Source organism: Malaclemys terrapin, chromosome 4 (genome assembly GCF_027887155.1).
Source record: "Malaclemys terrapin pileata isolate rMalTer1 chromosome 4, rMalTer1.hap1, whole genome shotgun sequence".
Lineage (NCBI taxonomy): Eukaryota > Metazoa > Chordata > Testudines > Emydidae > Malaclemys > Malaclemys terrapin.
The window spans coordinates 17051464-17064455 of NC_071508.1; the positions used below are offsets into that span (position 1 = coordinate 17051464).

A 12992-nucleotide genomic window follows, 5' to 3' on the forward strand; every position below is an offset into this window, starting at 1 on the left:
GTTGAGTTTTATGGGATTTGGATGTGAGACTGTATAATGTATTCTTCACCCATGATGTGGATAATGGAAGGCATTGGGTTAGGCCAATTGCATCCTGCAAAACGCCCACTACTAAAAAGAGGGTTAGAGAGAAGTTGCAACTGTCTAAACTGAAACCCAACATTTCTCGGGTTAACCAATGCTGGGATGCTTAACTTCAGTGGTGTTGGTGGAAAAGAGGAACAATATCACCCCCTAAGGCAAAGTAGTATTATCCTCCAGCTTGCAGCTGGGAAAACTTTAAGGGACTTTCTGAAGGCCGTAGAGGCCGATGGTTAGAGCTAGCATTAGAACTCAGGAGTTCCTAGCTCTCAGTTCTGAGCTCTTAATCCACCTCTCCCTGCACATTAGTTGATTTACTTTTCAAGGTAGTTCTCCTGGGTAAGATTCTTGAGCAGAACCTAAGCTCTGCTCAGCTATAACATGCAACAGTCTTTACTGCCATGTGCCGAGACTGGAGACTGAGAGTGACTTTGTCTTTGGAACTGACTTTGCAGCATGTGGTTCTCTCTGGTTTTGACTTTATTTGTATTGCAGTAGTGCTTAAGTACCCCCGTCAGGAGCCAAGGTCCCATGATAACAAGTAAGGCAAGGCACAACCCCTTCCCCAGGTGGGGAACTAGGAAGCAGAACAGAGGGGCAGTGGCATACGTTTGATAGTCACAATGGTCTCAGTAATAATGGGTCCACAAGAATATGTGTGGTCATTAGTTATGCAATGGACTTTAAACTTATTTCTAGTAGGAGAATTTCTGATTTCTGCATGGCTGGATCTAGACTGTTCTCAGTGGTGGCAGATGACAGAACAAGGAGCAATGGTCTCAAGTTGCAGGGGGGTGAGGTTTAGGTTGGATATTAGGAAAAACTTTTTCACTAGGAGGGTGGTGAAGCACTGGAATGGGTTACCTAGGGAGGTGGCGGAATCTCCTTCCTTAGAGGTTTAAGGTCAGGCTTGACAAAGCCCTGGCTGGGATGATTTAGTTGGGGATTGGCCCTGCTTTGAGCAGGGGGTTGGACTAGATGACCTCCTGAAGTCCCTTCCAACCCTGATATTCTATGATATTCTAGGCCTGGGGGAGGGATTTTTAAATAACAATCTTCTCTTCTGTTTTTATTTTGCTGTAGGTTTAGCTGTCTTGCTGTTTCTCCAATGCAGTAAGTCACCTTTTCCATGACCATCCATTTCTTAAAAGAGGCATGGGTAGTAGAAAAGAAGTCCCTTTGGATAACAGAATAAGGTCCAGTGTTTAGCTGGGATTCAGTAAGCCGTTTCCTTGGTCAGAGGTTTAATTTTGGAAGTGGTCTCTGTGAGCCTGATCCAAAACCTCCTGAAGTTTCATTAACTTCAGTGGGGTTTAGATGCTACTAATAAGCTCGAGTCAGTTATCTGTATGAAAGCTCTGTGAGCCCATCCACAGCCTGCGTGTGTGTAACTTAGCTACGTTCAGATGCAATGCTGCTTGCCGAGCAGTGGCAAACAAACAGCTGCCCTCCCATACGGTCCCATATGAGCACAAGTGGCCCATAGGCTGTGGGACACATTCACTTTGAGAACAGAGGCAACGGAGGTTGTTCCTACTTAGCTGACTCTTGTCCTGTCTCCATTCAAAGATCGGGCGTAACAGACCCACTTCTGGAGCATGGTTTAGATGTTCAAAGCCCTGTATCACTGCTGTACTACAATTCTCAGTGGGGCAGCCAGGGGCCACCGCTGTGGGACAAAGTACAATGCAAAACAACAGTGAGGCCTAGCATAGCCATTTCTACACCTAGGTGTGCAACCCACCTATTCTCAAAAGCTTTCGTCACGTCAGTACCAAAGCATGACCAGTCCCATTCCCCAGAGACTGGAAAGGAATTGGAAGGGCATTCCAAGTCCTTCTGGGTTTGGGGAACCATGCTAAAATGAGCATGGTTATGGCCCACATGGACTCAAGAGCTTGAATACTGTACAATGAAATTGAGAGAGTCTGTGAGGCCCTATGCTATCAGCCAACTGAAGGGGTGCATCGCATTTTGATTCCTTGCCTCAGTCCTCATCGCACCTTGACATCTCTCTCCTATTTCTACAGGCTCTGCTTGCAAACTGGTCTGTTACTTTACCAACTGGTCCCAGTACAGACCAGCCCAGGGGCGCTTCCTTCCTGAGGACATTGACCCCAACCTATGCACTCATCTCATTTATGCCTTTGCTGGCATGGACGACAACCGGATCACCACTGTGGAGTGGAACGATGAGCAGCATTACAAGACTTTCAACGGACTCAAAAGCAAGTGAGTCAAAGGAGAGAGGGGCCTATCTCCCAGCGCTGGGGTCTCACCCCTAGGGAATGGGGCTCTGGGTTTATCCTGAAGGAGGAGGCAGACCTGGGATTTAAGCTAAGGCTGTTTCTAGCTTCACCGAGGGAGAAAACTCCTTTGGAATCATTATTTATCATGTGCTCAGCAGTGTACAAGACCAAGTCAGTCCCTGGCCCAAGGACTTTAGAGTTTAACCTATCCTCTCCATGAGAAGAGTGGATGTGACAGTTTGAAGACTCATGTTGACATCACTATAAGTGTTAAAAAGCCCAACTTCTTGCATCTGAGAGGGATTCTTCTCTGAAAGATCCACTCAGACACAGAATTTACATGAATGGGTTTTCAGTAGGGTTATAGCAAAATAGAATGTATTATCAAGCGTTGGGGCACGAGCTAAACTGAGGGGGGGGAAACCCCACCATTCAGTATCTCAGCATAATCTGGGGATAGTGCCTTAAACTTTAGGAAGGTCCCAACTTCTCCTTCCTCCCATTTATCTATAGGAAGGTTTGAGGGCGTTTACTTTGCAGAAGTATGGAAGCTTTCCCCCAGATTAAGCGTCCAGATCAGGGGTAGGCAACCTATGGCACACGTGCTGAAGACGGCACACAAGCTGATTTTCAGTGACACTCACACTGCCTGGATCCTGGCCACCGGTCGGGGGGGGGGGAACGGGGGGGACTCTGCCTTTAATTTAATTTTAAATGAAGCTCCTTAAACATTTTAAAAACCTTATTTACTTTACATACAACAGTAGATTAGTTATATATTATACACATAGAAAGAGACCTTCTAAAAACGTTAAAATGTATTACTGGCACACGAAACCTTAAATTAGAGTGAATAAATGAAGACTCGGCACACCACTTCTGAAAGGTTGCCGACCCGTGATCCAGATTATGGCTGTGTTTATTAAGATCGGAGAACACTTGCAAGTCCAAGTGTGAGGGACACAATGAAAGTGAGCTTTTTCAGCTGCTTTTAATGCCACCTTTTCTCCCACCCAGGAATCCTGGGCTGAAGACCCTCTTGGCCATTGGTGGTTGGAATTTTGGCTCTGAAAAGTAAGATGAGAGGATATTTGTTTTCTGCATGAAAAGCGTGAGGCGGGGGGAGTGGATTATGCTAAACCTCAAAATCCTGTGATGTCCAGGAGAGTCAGAACAGTAGCATGTAGGAAGGAGATTGTGCATTCTATCTACCTACATTAGGCACTTAGATACTATGGCAATGGTGGTCGTATGAGTGCCTCATAACACACCCGTAGTTAGCCTCAACACCTCTGTAAGGTAGGGCACGGCTGTTTTCCCCATTGTACAGATGGGGAACCGAGACAGACACTACATGACTTTCGCAAGGCGCACCCAGTCTGTGACAGAGCAGGAACTGAATCTGGGTTTCCTCATTCCTAGACTAGTGCCCAGCTCATTAGTATTATATTTCAGAGCTCAGTCTCCAAAGACAATCAGTATCAGCTGTACACCGCCTCGTGATGCCCACATCAATGTTCAGTACAACCTGGAGTTAGTGGAGTCACTTCAGCTTGACACTGGTTTAAGAACAAGTTCTCGCCTGTGGGTCATTATGCCCTTTTTTGACTAAAATTTGTCACTGAGGAGGTTGCCCCAGAATTTTCATTCTGGGCTTTTTGTCATGAAGAGGTGGTCTTGGAAGGCAGAAGCTCAAATATTGTGTTTGGTACTGAGATTTGTGTGGTAACATTTTGGGAAGTTTCCAAATCTCTCGTGCTCTTTGACAGCAATAGAGTTACTAGCAGCTGTGAAGTCTTTAGTATTGACAACAATTCATCTCATCAGTGCTTAGCAACTTAGATTTTTTTATATTCATTTGTAAAGCGTTAAACCCGAAGCTCTCCCTGAAAGCTGTCTCCAAAGCAAACAATATTCAGACTAGTGTTTTGCAGACAGAGTCTCCTTCCTGTTCTGGATGTGACGTGGGCTGGAATTTAAAGTGAGCTGGGGCTGAATATGACCCTGCGAGGACCAGTGGCCTTTCCTCCCAGCTGTATGTAGCCCCAGGGCTGGTGCAAGGAAGTTTCGCGCCCTAGGCAAAACTTCCACTTTGCGCGCGCGCCGCCCGCCCCAGACCTGCAGCAGCTCCCCCACCCCTGCCCTGAGGCACCTCCCCATGGCAGCTCCCCCCACCCCAGAGAGCCATGCGGCAGCTCCCCACCACAGCTCATCTCTGCTCCGCCTCCTCCCCGAGCACGCCACCCCCGCTCTAATTCTCCTCCCCTCCCAGGCTTGTGGTACCAAACAGCTGATTGGCGCCGCAAGCCTGGGAGGCAGGAGAAGTGGAGCAGCGACGGCGTGCTCGGGGTGGGGGCATAGCAGAGGTGAGCTGGGGTGGGGAGCCCTGCGGCAGCTCTCCCCCCCGCCCTGAGGCACCCCCGCGGCAGCTTCCTCCCCCCCCCCCGGGTAGCCATGCGGCAGCTCCCCACCCCAGCCCAACTCTGCTCCGCCTCCTCCCCGAGCACACCGCCCCCTGCTCTAATTCTCCTCCCAGGCTTGCGGTGCCAAATAGCTGATTGGTACTGCAAGCCTGGGAGGCGGGAGAAGTGGAGCGGTGACCGCGCGCTCCGGGAGGAACGCTGTAAAAAAAATTGGGGGCACCGCTTTTTGGCGCCCCCAAATCTTGGCGCCCTAGGCAACCGCCTAGTTCGCCTTAATGGTAGCACCAGCCCTGTGTAGCCCTCTGTGCTGCTGAGTTTATCTTCTGGACACAGCAACTGTAAACTAGCCCCCAAATCTGCAGCGGGTGGTTAGCAGCACAGACAGGGTAGTTAACGTGTCACTTCCATGCTAGGTTCTCCAGCATGGTGTCCATGCCTGGTAATCGGCGGACATTCATCCTCTCTGTGGTTGAGTTCCTGCGCAAGTATGAATTTGATGGTCTGGACCTAGACTGGGAATATCCAGGTGCAAGGGGAAGCCCACCTGAGGATAAACAGCGTTTCACTGTTCTGGTCCAGGTACAGTAAGACCTAGGAGTACAGCCCCCTCCTTCCATTGCCAAGGCAGAGATTATAAGGATGCAGGACATGTGTTGTCCTCATATTTCACCTGCAAACACTACACGGTCTGCAAAGTCGAAGTCAAAGCTGGGGTGTTCTCTAAGGTAGAGACAGCGACCATCTGAAAGGATCAAACAAGTGATGGAATCAAGTCACCAGACTGTTCGACCATTTGAACCATGTTGTTTGGATCCAAGCTTTGGGCTCGTCTCTAGCTCAGATCTCCAAAGAGTGGGGGAAGAGTGTATCCAAGGGGCATACAGGTAAAGTCAGGGATTGGACTTCCTAGCCTGCTGGCACCTGGCTCAAGGAATCCCCACCAGATGAGCAGACACATAATGCCCCCAATGTCAGAAGATACTGATCAGCCACTTTGATTATTTACTTCCTGGAATCTACCATCAAGTCCTGTGCCTTCCCAGAGTCAAATCATTTACAGCATCAGCCCTGAATACGTTAATAAATTGATCAAATATGTGATCTAATTGGCATGACCCACAGCTACTAGAATGCTCAGGACCGTACTCTAACTGTGTTTGTCAGACATGTGTCCAGTCTCTCCTTTAGTTTAGATTTGCTTTTTTTGAAAGAAAAAAAAGATGGAAGGCATAATTAAAAAGGGGATAATTGATGGTTGTTTGGGGCTTTCTGTTATTCCCCCTCAGGAAATGGCTGAAGAATTCAAGGAGGAAGCCAAGAGGACAGGGAAAGAGCGGCTGCTGTTGACTGCTGCTGTGGCAGCTGGGAAGGAAAACATCGATGGAGCCTATGAAGTCGAGAACATCTCAAAGTGAGTCTATCCAGCCACACAGTTTTACAGAGGACAGTCAAGCTACAGGACCAAATTCTATTACCCAGGATGCTTTGCAACACTTCTCTTGCAGAGGGAAAATCAATGTCATCTTGATTCCTTATTCTCCCTTTGTAGGGCCTTAGACTTCATTAACCTCATGACGTATGACTTCCACGGTTCCTGGGAAAAGATCACAGGACACGTCAGTCCTCTCTACAAAGGGAAAACCGACACTGGATCTGCTGTGTACAGTAACACTGTAAGTGTCAAAGAACTTTGTAGGTGACCCCTCCTTCTGACAAATACATAGAGCTCAGCTGCAGGAAATGGTTGAAAAGTCACATTTCCAACAAACCTGCATGTATCATCCTTACCCCGGTGCAAGTATCAGAACTTGCGTCACAAGCCCCAGACAACAGACATTCAGTGGCTGTATCACAGTTTGGTTGCAAACTCCAAAAACTGTTCTAGCACCCCTGTTACATGGAGAGACTTCATGTCTGATCCCCTCGTACAGGACTATGCTGTGACGTACTGGAGGAACAAGGGTGCTCCAGCTGAGAAGATCATCATGGGAATCCCCATCTATGGACGGTCTTTCACCCTCTCTTCCTCCGAGACAGAGGTTGGTGCCCCTGCCTTTGGGCCTGGATCACTCGGCCCTTTCACTCGAGAGGCAGGATTCTGGGCCTATTATGAGGTAGGAAAGAATTCACTTTTCCTGCAAGCAGCTCATTAAATGCTCCTGGGTCTACTGTGATTTAAATATGGTGCCTTGAAACTGCCCCTTTGATCCTTCTATTGGCAAACATGCTAATATTCGTAAGATTATTAATTAATTCAAAGTCAGCCAATCTCAATGGTCTCTTCCCATCTCTCCATTTCTGTATTTTTTTCAGATCTGTACTTTCCAGAAAGATGGCACCACCAAAAGGATTGAGGAACAGAAAGTCCCGTATTCCTTCAAGGAGAACCAGTGGGTGGGGTATGACGACCAGCAGAGCATTAAAACCAAAGTAAGCAGTTCCTATGCATTCTTCTTGCCACACATTGTGGAAGGCTGGAGGGGGGCTATCGGAACCTTCCCGTAGCCCAGAGAGATGGGCTCCACTTTGTATCATTGTGCGTATCAGCAGACAATGCTTTGTGTGTCCCTAGACTGTGCATCTGAGAATCTCAATGCACTTCACCAAAGTTAACCTGTTAAGCCTCCAGTCCTGCCTACCTTCTGGGAAGGCTAGTGTTATCCCATTTTACAGATGGGGAAATCAAGGCACAGAAAGGTAGGGTGACCAGACAGCAAGTGTGAAAAATCAGGACAGGATTTAATAGGAGGTAATAGGAGCCTATATAAGAAAAAGACCCCAAAATCGGGACTGTCCCTATAAAATTGGGACATCTGGTCACCCTACAGAAGGAGAACGTGACTCGCTTGAAGTCACAGCAAAAGATGAGACTAGAAGATGACTTATGTGGTGTGCTGTGAGCGGAAACATTGGCCCATCAGCAGGTGAATTCAGCAAACAGGCCCCCCACAAACCCACACAATCTTTTCCTTGAGTGTAAAGTGTAGGAGAGAGGATCCAGACAATATTCTGGGGCAGGGAAGTTTCATGACTTGCAATCTGCTCCACCCTGGCAACAGATTCTTAAGGTCATATGAGATTTCAGACCAAGCAGGAAGCAGCACAGGGCTGTAAACATCCCAGACATGAGCACCCTTAACCCAAATGGGATTCCTGCCTACATGGAGATTCATTGGTTCAAGCATAGGCAAGCTTTTAGCATGCACTTGCCCCTTCTCTCATCCACCTCTCAACCTCATAGCAGGTTGTTTTGGACTTGCAAGAGGCTCCTTAGATGAGTAACAGTTGCTGGAGTTCTAACAGAGGCGAGACGTTTTAACTTCCGTCTCCCACCGGCACCCAATGTCACAGTTTCAGAGATTTTTCCTCTCCCAGGTTCAGTATCTGAAGAAGAAAAGTCTGGGAGGGGCCATGGTCTGGGCCATTGATCTGGATGATTTCAGCGACTCATTCTGCGGCCAGGGGAAGTACCCTCTTCTGCAAACTCTGAAGAAAGAGCTGAGATGCGGTAAAGCATGAGTTAAGGGTCTGCCCCATACAGATAATGCAATATCTTCTTGACACATGTATTTTTTTATTATTGGGCAAGAGATTTTTCGGGGGCAGGGAGAGAGAATGAATTGCAAACTTGCACCACAGCCTCCGCCTCCTCTGAACACTCTCAGAGTCTCCAGGGAAAGCCCTAATGGCAAAAACATTTAGGTAATACACCACTTTTCTTTGAAACGCCCACGGCCAGCTTTTGGTTCAGAGCGCAAAGGCTGGAGCTGCATCAGTGCCCAGACTAAAGAGGGGAGCCTGGGACACAAAACACCCTGATGAAAGTTGTCTGAAATCTTTGCATTAGGCCACGTTGTTATGCCTCCTAAAAATTCACTCATGCAAGCCCATTGGGAATACTGGGGAAAAAGCCACGTCACTAGGGAAATATAGAGAATTGGAAGAGTTTGCATCGAACGCTCATGAGCTGAGCCACCAAACCTACCAAAAGCAGGCTGGGAAATTACACATCAGAGACCCCTCCCCAGCATCATAGCTTGTATCTGATTAGCCCAAAGCTGATTTAATTTAAAGCCACGCCTCTTGTGCATTATTTGTTTCTCCCCCCAGGCCTGTTTCCATGTTATTCCCCATGTGCCCTGTTCTCTCTGCTCTGCCAGACCACCACCGTCACACATTTGTATCCCTCTTGGAAACTCATTTCTCATAGGTTTCAGAGTAGCAGCCGTGTTAGTCTGTATCCGCAAAAAGAACAGGAGTACTTGTGGCACCTTAGAGACTAACACATTTATTAGAGCATAAGCTTTCGTGGACTACAGCCCACTTCTTCGGATGCATATAGAATGGAACATATATTGAGGAGATATATATACACATATACAGAGAGCGTAAACAGGTGGGAGTTGTCTTACCAACTCTGAGAGGCCAATTAATTAAGAGAAAAAAAACTTTTGAAGTGATAATCAAGCTAGCCCAGTACAGACAGTTTGATAAGGAGTCTAACCTGTCTGGTCATTCAGTGACAGACCTGCGGGTGGCTATATTACAACAGAAAAACTTCAAAAACAGACTCCAACGAGAGACTGCTGAGCTAGAATTGATATGCAAACTAGACACAATCAACTCCGGTTTGAATAAGGACTGGGAATGGCTGAGCCATTACAAACATTGAATCTATCTCCCCTTGTAAGTATTTTCACACTTCTTATCAAACTGTCTGTACTGGGCTATCTTGATTATCACTTCAAAAGTTTTTTTTCTCTTAATTAATTGGCCTCTCAGAGTTGGTAAGACAACTCCCACCTGTTTATGCTCTCTGTATGTGTGTATATATATCTCCTCAATATATGTTCCATTCTATATGCATCCGAAGAAGTGGGCTGTAGTCCACGAAAGCTTATGCTCTAATAAATTTGTTAGTCTCTAAGGTGCCACAAGTACTCCTGTTCTTCATTTCTCATACAATCCTCCCAATAAACCAATCCACTTTCAACCCCACCCTATTTAGATACATTATAAAAAAGATCAACCAGAAATACTGCCATGGTTTGTGCATCTCTAAAGTAAATAGCCACATTGCATTGCTGTAACATTTGTCCTCACTTATCCCATTCCCCTCCCTTGTTTCCCTCCCCTATGTCATGGGCAAACTCTTCAGAGCAAGGTCCTAGGAGACTTTGGAGTGCTACCAATAATCTATCCAGCCACCATGTATTTACGCTTCAACATTAAGTCACCTTTAGTTTTACAGGTGTCTCTACCCAAAAGTCTCTAAATAGTGTAGCATAACATAGTCCATATTTATCGCACCAAACAGTAATTTACCAGATCGCCTTTCTATGGCATTCGATTCAGAGTTAGAATCCTTGTGGACTTTATGCCAAGTCCACTACAACTGCTGCGTATCAAAAGGTTGTCCTACTGTTGGTTTGTTCTGCCCTAGAGAGCCACTGATCTAGCTATTGGCCCCTTTACATCATCGCTCGTTCATATTTCACAATAAAAAGCCCGGTGTCACCTAACAACCATTTAAACCACCACCAAGCTGTCTAAGGGATTGACCACAAAATGTCTCCCTTCGTTCCATTTTCTTTCTGACTAGTAGATGCCGATAACATTGTTCTTTCTGCTAATGCCTCTGCAGGGCCGGTTCAGACAACGCCTGTTCCAGAAACCACCGTCAGCACCACTACATCACCGCCAACTGTTTCATCCTCAACCCTCAGCTTCACTACACTACCATCCATCCCTGCGACAAGTACCAACTCCACGACCAGCAGGTTTTGCCTCCATAAGGCCAATGGGATCTACCCAGTCCCCGAGGCCCACGCCATGTTCTACATATGTGCCAACAGGCGCACCTTCCGAATGTCCTGCCCGGAAGGGTTGATTTTCGACTACTTATGCAAATGTTGCAACTGGCCTTAAAAGCAAAGAGCCTCAAATCACCTTCAAGGAGAATGAAATAAGAGATTGATTCGTATCAGCTCAGATAGTTTAGTTTCCTCTGCCATCAAATCCAAGCTTAGGAGATGGTCTATATTGCAGGTGTCTCCAGCAACCTTCTTCTCTGTCCTGGGTGAGTTACTTTCAGGGGCAACAACCATCGCAGTAATACAGGTCAGAGTTAGGGAGGAGAGTGAGCGGAAGCAGAATATTGGCACTGACAAGCAGGGCTGATGGATTTTCAAACTGTCGTGCATTTATTTCTTCATTTTGCATTGGTCTCTTTTAGAGTCTGGCTTCATCCTCTGTCCTTATTTCATGTTTGTTTGCTCCAAGAAAATAAAGCTTTCATTTGTAAATGAAGTTGTTGTACTTTTCTTCTATTGGGTAGAAGTGTCAGGCCCTATAAGCTACTGAAAAATGGGGCAGGGAGGCAGGAAGGAATGAGGAGATTTATGGCCTCTTCACATCCTTACATCAATGTAGTATCCTAGAGTTTGATGTGTGGTTCACTAGACAGTACAGAAGCATCATGCATTATCTCAGCTCCATATTATCCCTCTTGGAGAGCTCAGCAAGATAAATTCAAGATGTACTGGAGTGTCTGTAGGAGAACACCATCTGCTATTAGTCCAGTCTGCCACAGGTGTCAAAGCTGTTTCTTCATCTTGTGTGCTTACCCAGGAAGGTTCGACTCAGACACTCAGGGCCGGTGCTACCATTAAGGCGAACTAGGCGGTTGCCTAGGGCGCCAAGATTTGGGGGTGCCAAAAAGCGGTGCCCCCAATTTTTTTTTACAGCGTTCCTCCCCGAGCACACCGTTGCTGCTCCACTTTTCCCGCCTCCCAGGTTTGCAGTGCCAATCAGCTGTTTGGCGCCACAAGCCCGAGAGGAGAATTAGAGCGGGGGCGGCGTGCTCGGGGAGGAGGCGGAGCACAGGTGAGCTGGGGTGGGGAGCTACCGCACAGCTCCCTGGGGGGGGAGAGCTGCTGCGGGGAGGGGGGGGGGCGTCTCAGGGCAGAGGGGGGGGGGCGGCGGGAAGCTGCCGCAGGGCTGGGGGGTGGGGTGCAAGGTGGAAGTTTCGCCTAGGGCGTGAAACTTCCTTGCACCGGCCCTGGTTATATGGTTTTCAAATCAGGCACAGGAAGGTCAAGTGATCTTTCTGATACCAGAGACCCAGCCCCCCCCAAACCTAGGTCTTCCATTGGCCAGGACTTTGCTGTTCCCACTGGGCCAGTGACCCTCTCAAAAGCAGAAATCCTGACACAAGTGCAGATCTCTGGTCCATTAAACTTAGGGATAGATTCACAATATTTCCAACACCAGACAATAAAGGTGGCCTTACATCTGTTATGGGAATGACTTTAACTGCCTGGGACTCCTAATACATAAAAAGCATCTGATTTCTTCCTCTCCAAGGAGTCCAAGGGCTGTGGTTTTTATTTGTCTTTGATATTTCGGAGGCATGTAACTTGGTATCTAATCACGAAGCCTTCACAAATTCACTTCCTGAAGAGAACAGAGAGGCACCAACAGACCAGCCTGCAGAATCCAACACAGGTCATCCATCATTGCCCACGTGGACTGACCCAGATGAACTGAAGTTTAGGCCTTACCTACATGCTAAGGTGGTCACATTAGTGGGGCAGGGATCTTTCTGAATGATTAGAAATGCAGGCAGCAACTGTCAGCAAGTGCTGGAGTAAGTGACTCCAAATGCATTTGGTCTCCACCGCTCTTGTGAGGATTCATCCATGGAGTAAATTCATTCCTGGCCTAAGACAATTCAAGCAAACAGAGTTATCCTACAGACAGACTTGGCTCAGTTGCTGCTCATCTTAAAAAACAAACAGGAATTTTGGAAGGAATATAAACCTTCCTGCTTCAAGGCACAAGCTGACCTTGAATGGAGAGTTATGGGGAAAAGATAAAACAACTTCCCCCAGGGACAGGTTATCCCATAACTGCAGGGTTTCTCACACCTTCCTCTGAAGGAGCAGGTGTTGACCATTGCTGGAGACAGGACACTGAGCTAGATGGACCCATGGTCTGGTCCGGAGCGGCCATTCCTCCATCCTTGGAGAGCCTGGCCCCGAAGGTGCTATGGGTAGACAAATATAAATGCATTAAAACATTCTCACTGCTCTGTGAAGCATGATCCCCATTTTACTGCTGGGACCTCAGCAGCACAGAGGAAGTGATTTGACCCAGGTCATGCTGGGAATCAAAGCGAGCCAAACAGTTTCTCGTAACACCCATCCCTTGGCGAAGTAACCACAATAGCAGAAGTGAA

At 47.3% G+C, this 12992-nt stretch overlaps 1 protein-coding gene across 1 annotated transcript; it reads left to right on the plus strand.

The window, feature by feature from the left end:
• Positions 1-1166: 1166 nt before the first annotated feature.
• Positions 1167-11062, plus strand: LOC128835861 (chitotriosidase-1-like). The gene is made up of 10 exons (XM_054025704.1): positions 1167-1194; positions 2112-2313; positions 3348-3404; positions 5167-5332; positions 6040-6164; positions 6303-6426; positions 6685-6867; positions 7067-7183; positions 8129-8261; positions 10359-11062. Exons 2-10 carry the CDS (start codon positions 2237-2239, stop codon positions 10679-10681), a joined length of 1305 nt encoding a protein of 434 aa, XP_053881679.1. The 5' UTR covers positions 1167-1194; positions 2112-2236; the 3' UTR covers positions 10682-11062.
• The last annotated feature ends 1930 nt before the right edge of the window (positions 11063-12992 follow it).

Coding starts and splice junctions, on each gene's coding strand:
- LOC128835861 (XM_054025704.1), top strand. CDS start 2,237: ATGGACGACAACCGGATCACCACTGTGGAGTGGAACGATGAGCAGCAT. Junction 6,165..6,302: donor GAAGTCGAGAACATCTCAAA/GTGAGTCTATCC, acceptor CTCCCTTTGTAG/GGCCTTAGACTTCATTAACC. Junction 8,262..10,358: donor GAAGAAAGAGCTGAGATGCG/GTAAAGCATGAG, acceptor TCTGACTAGTAG/ATGCCGATAACATTGTTCTT.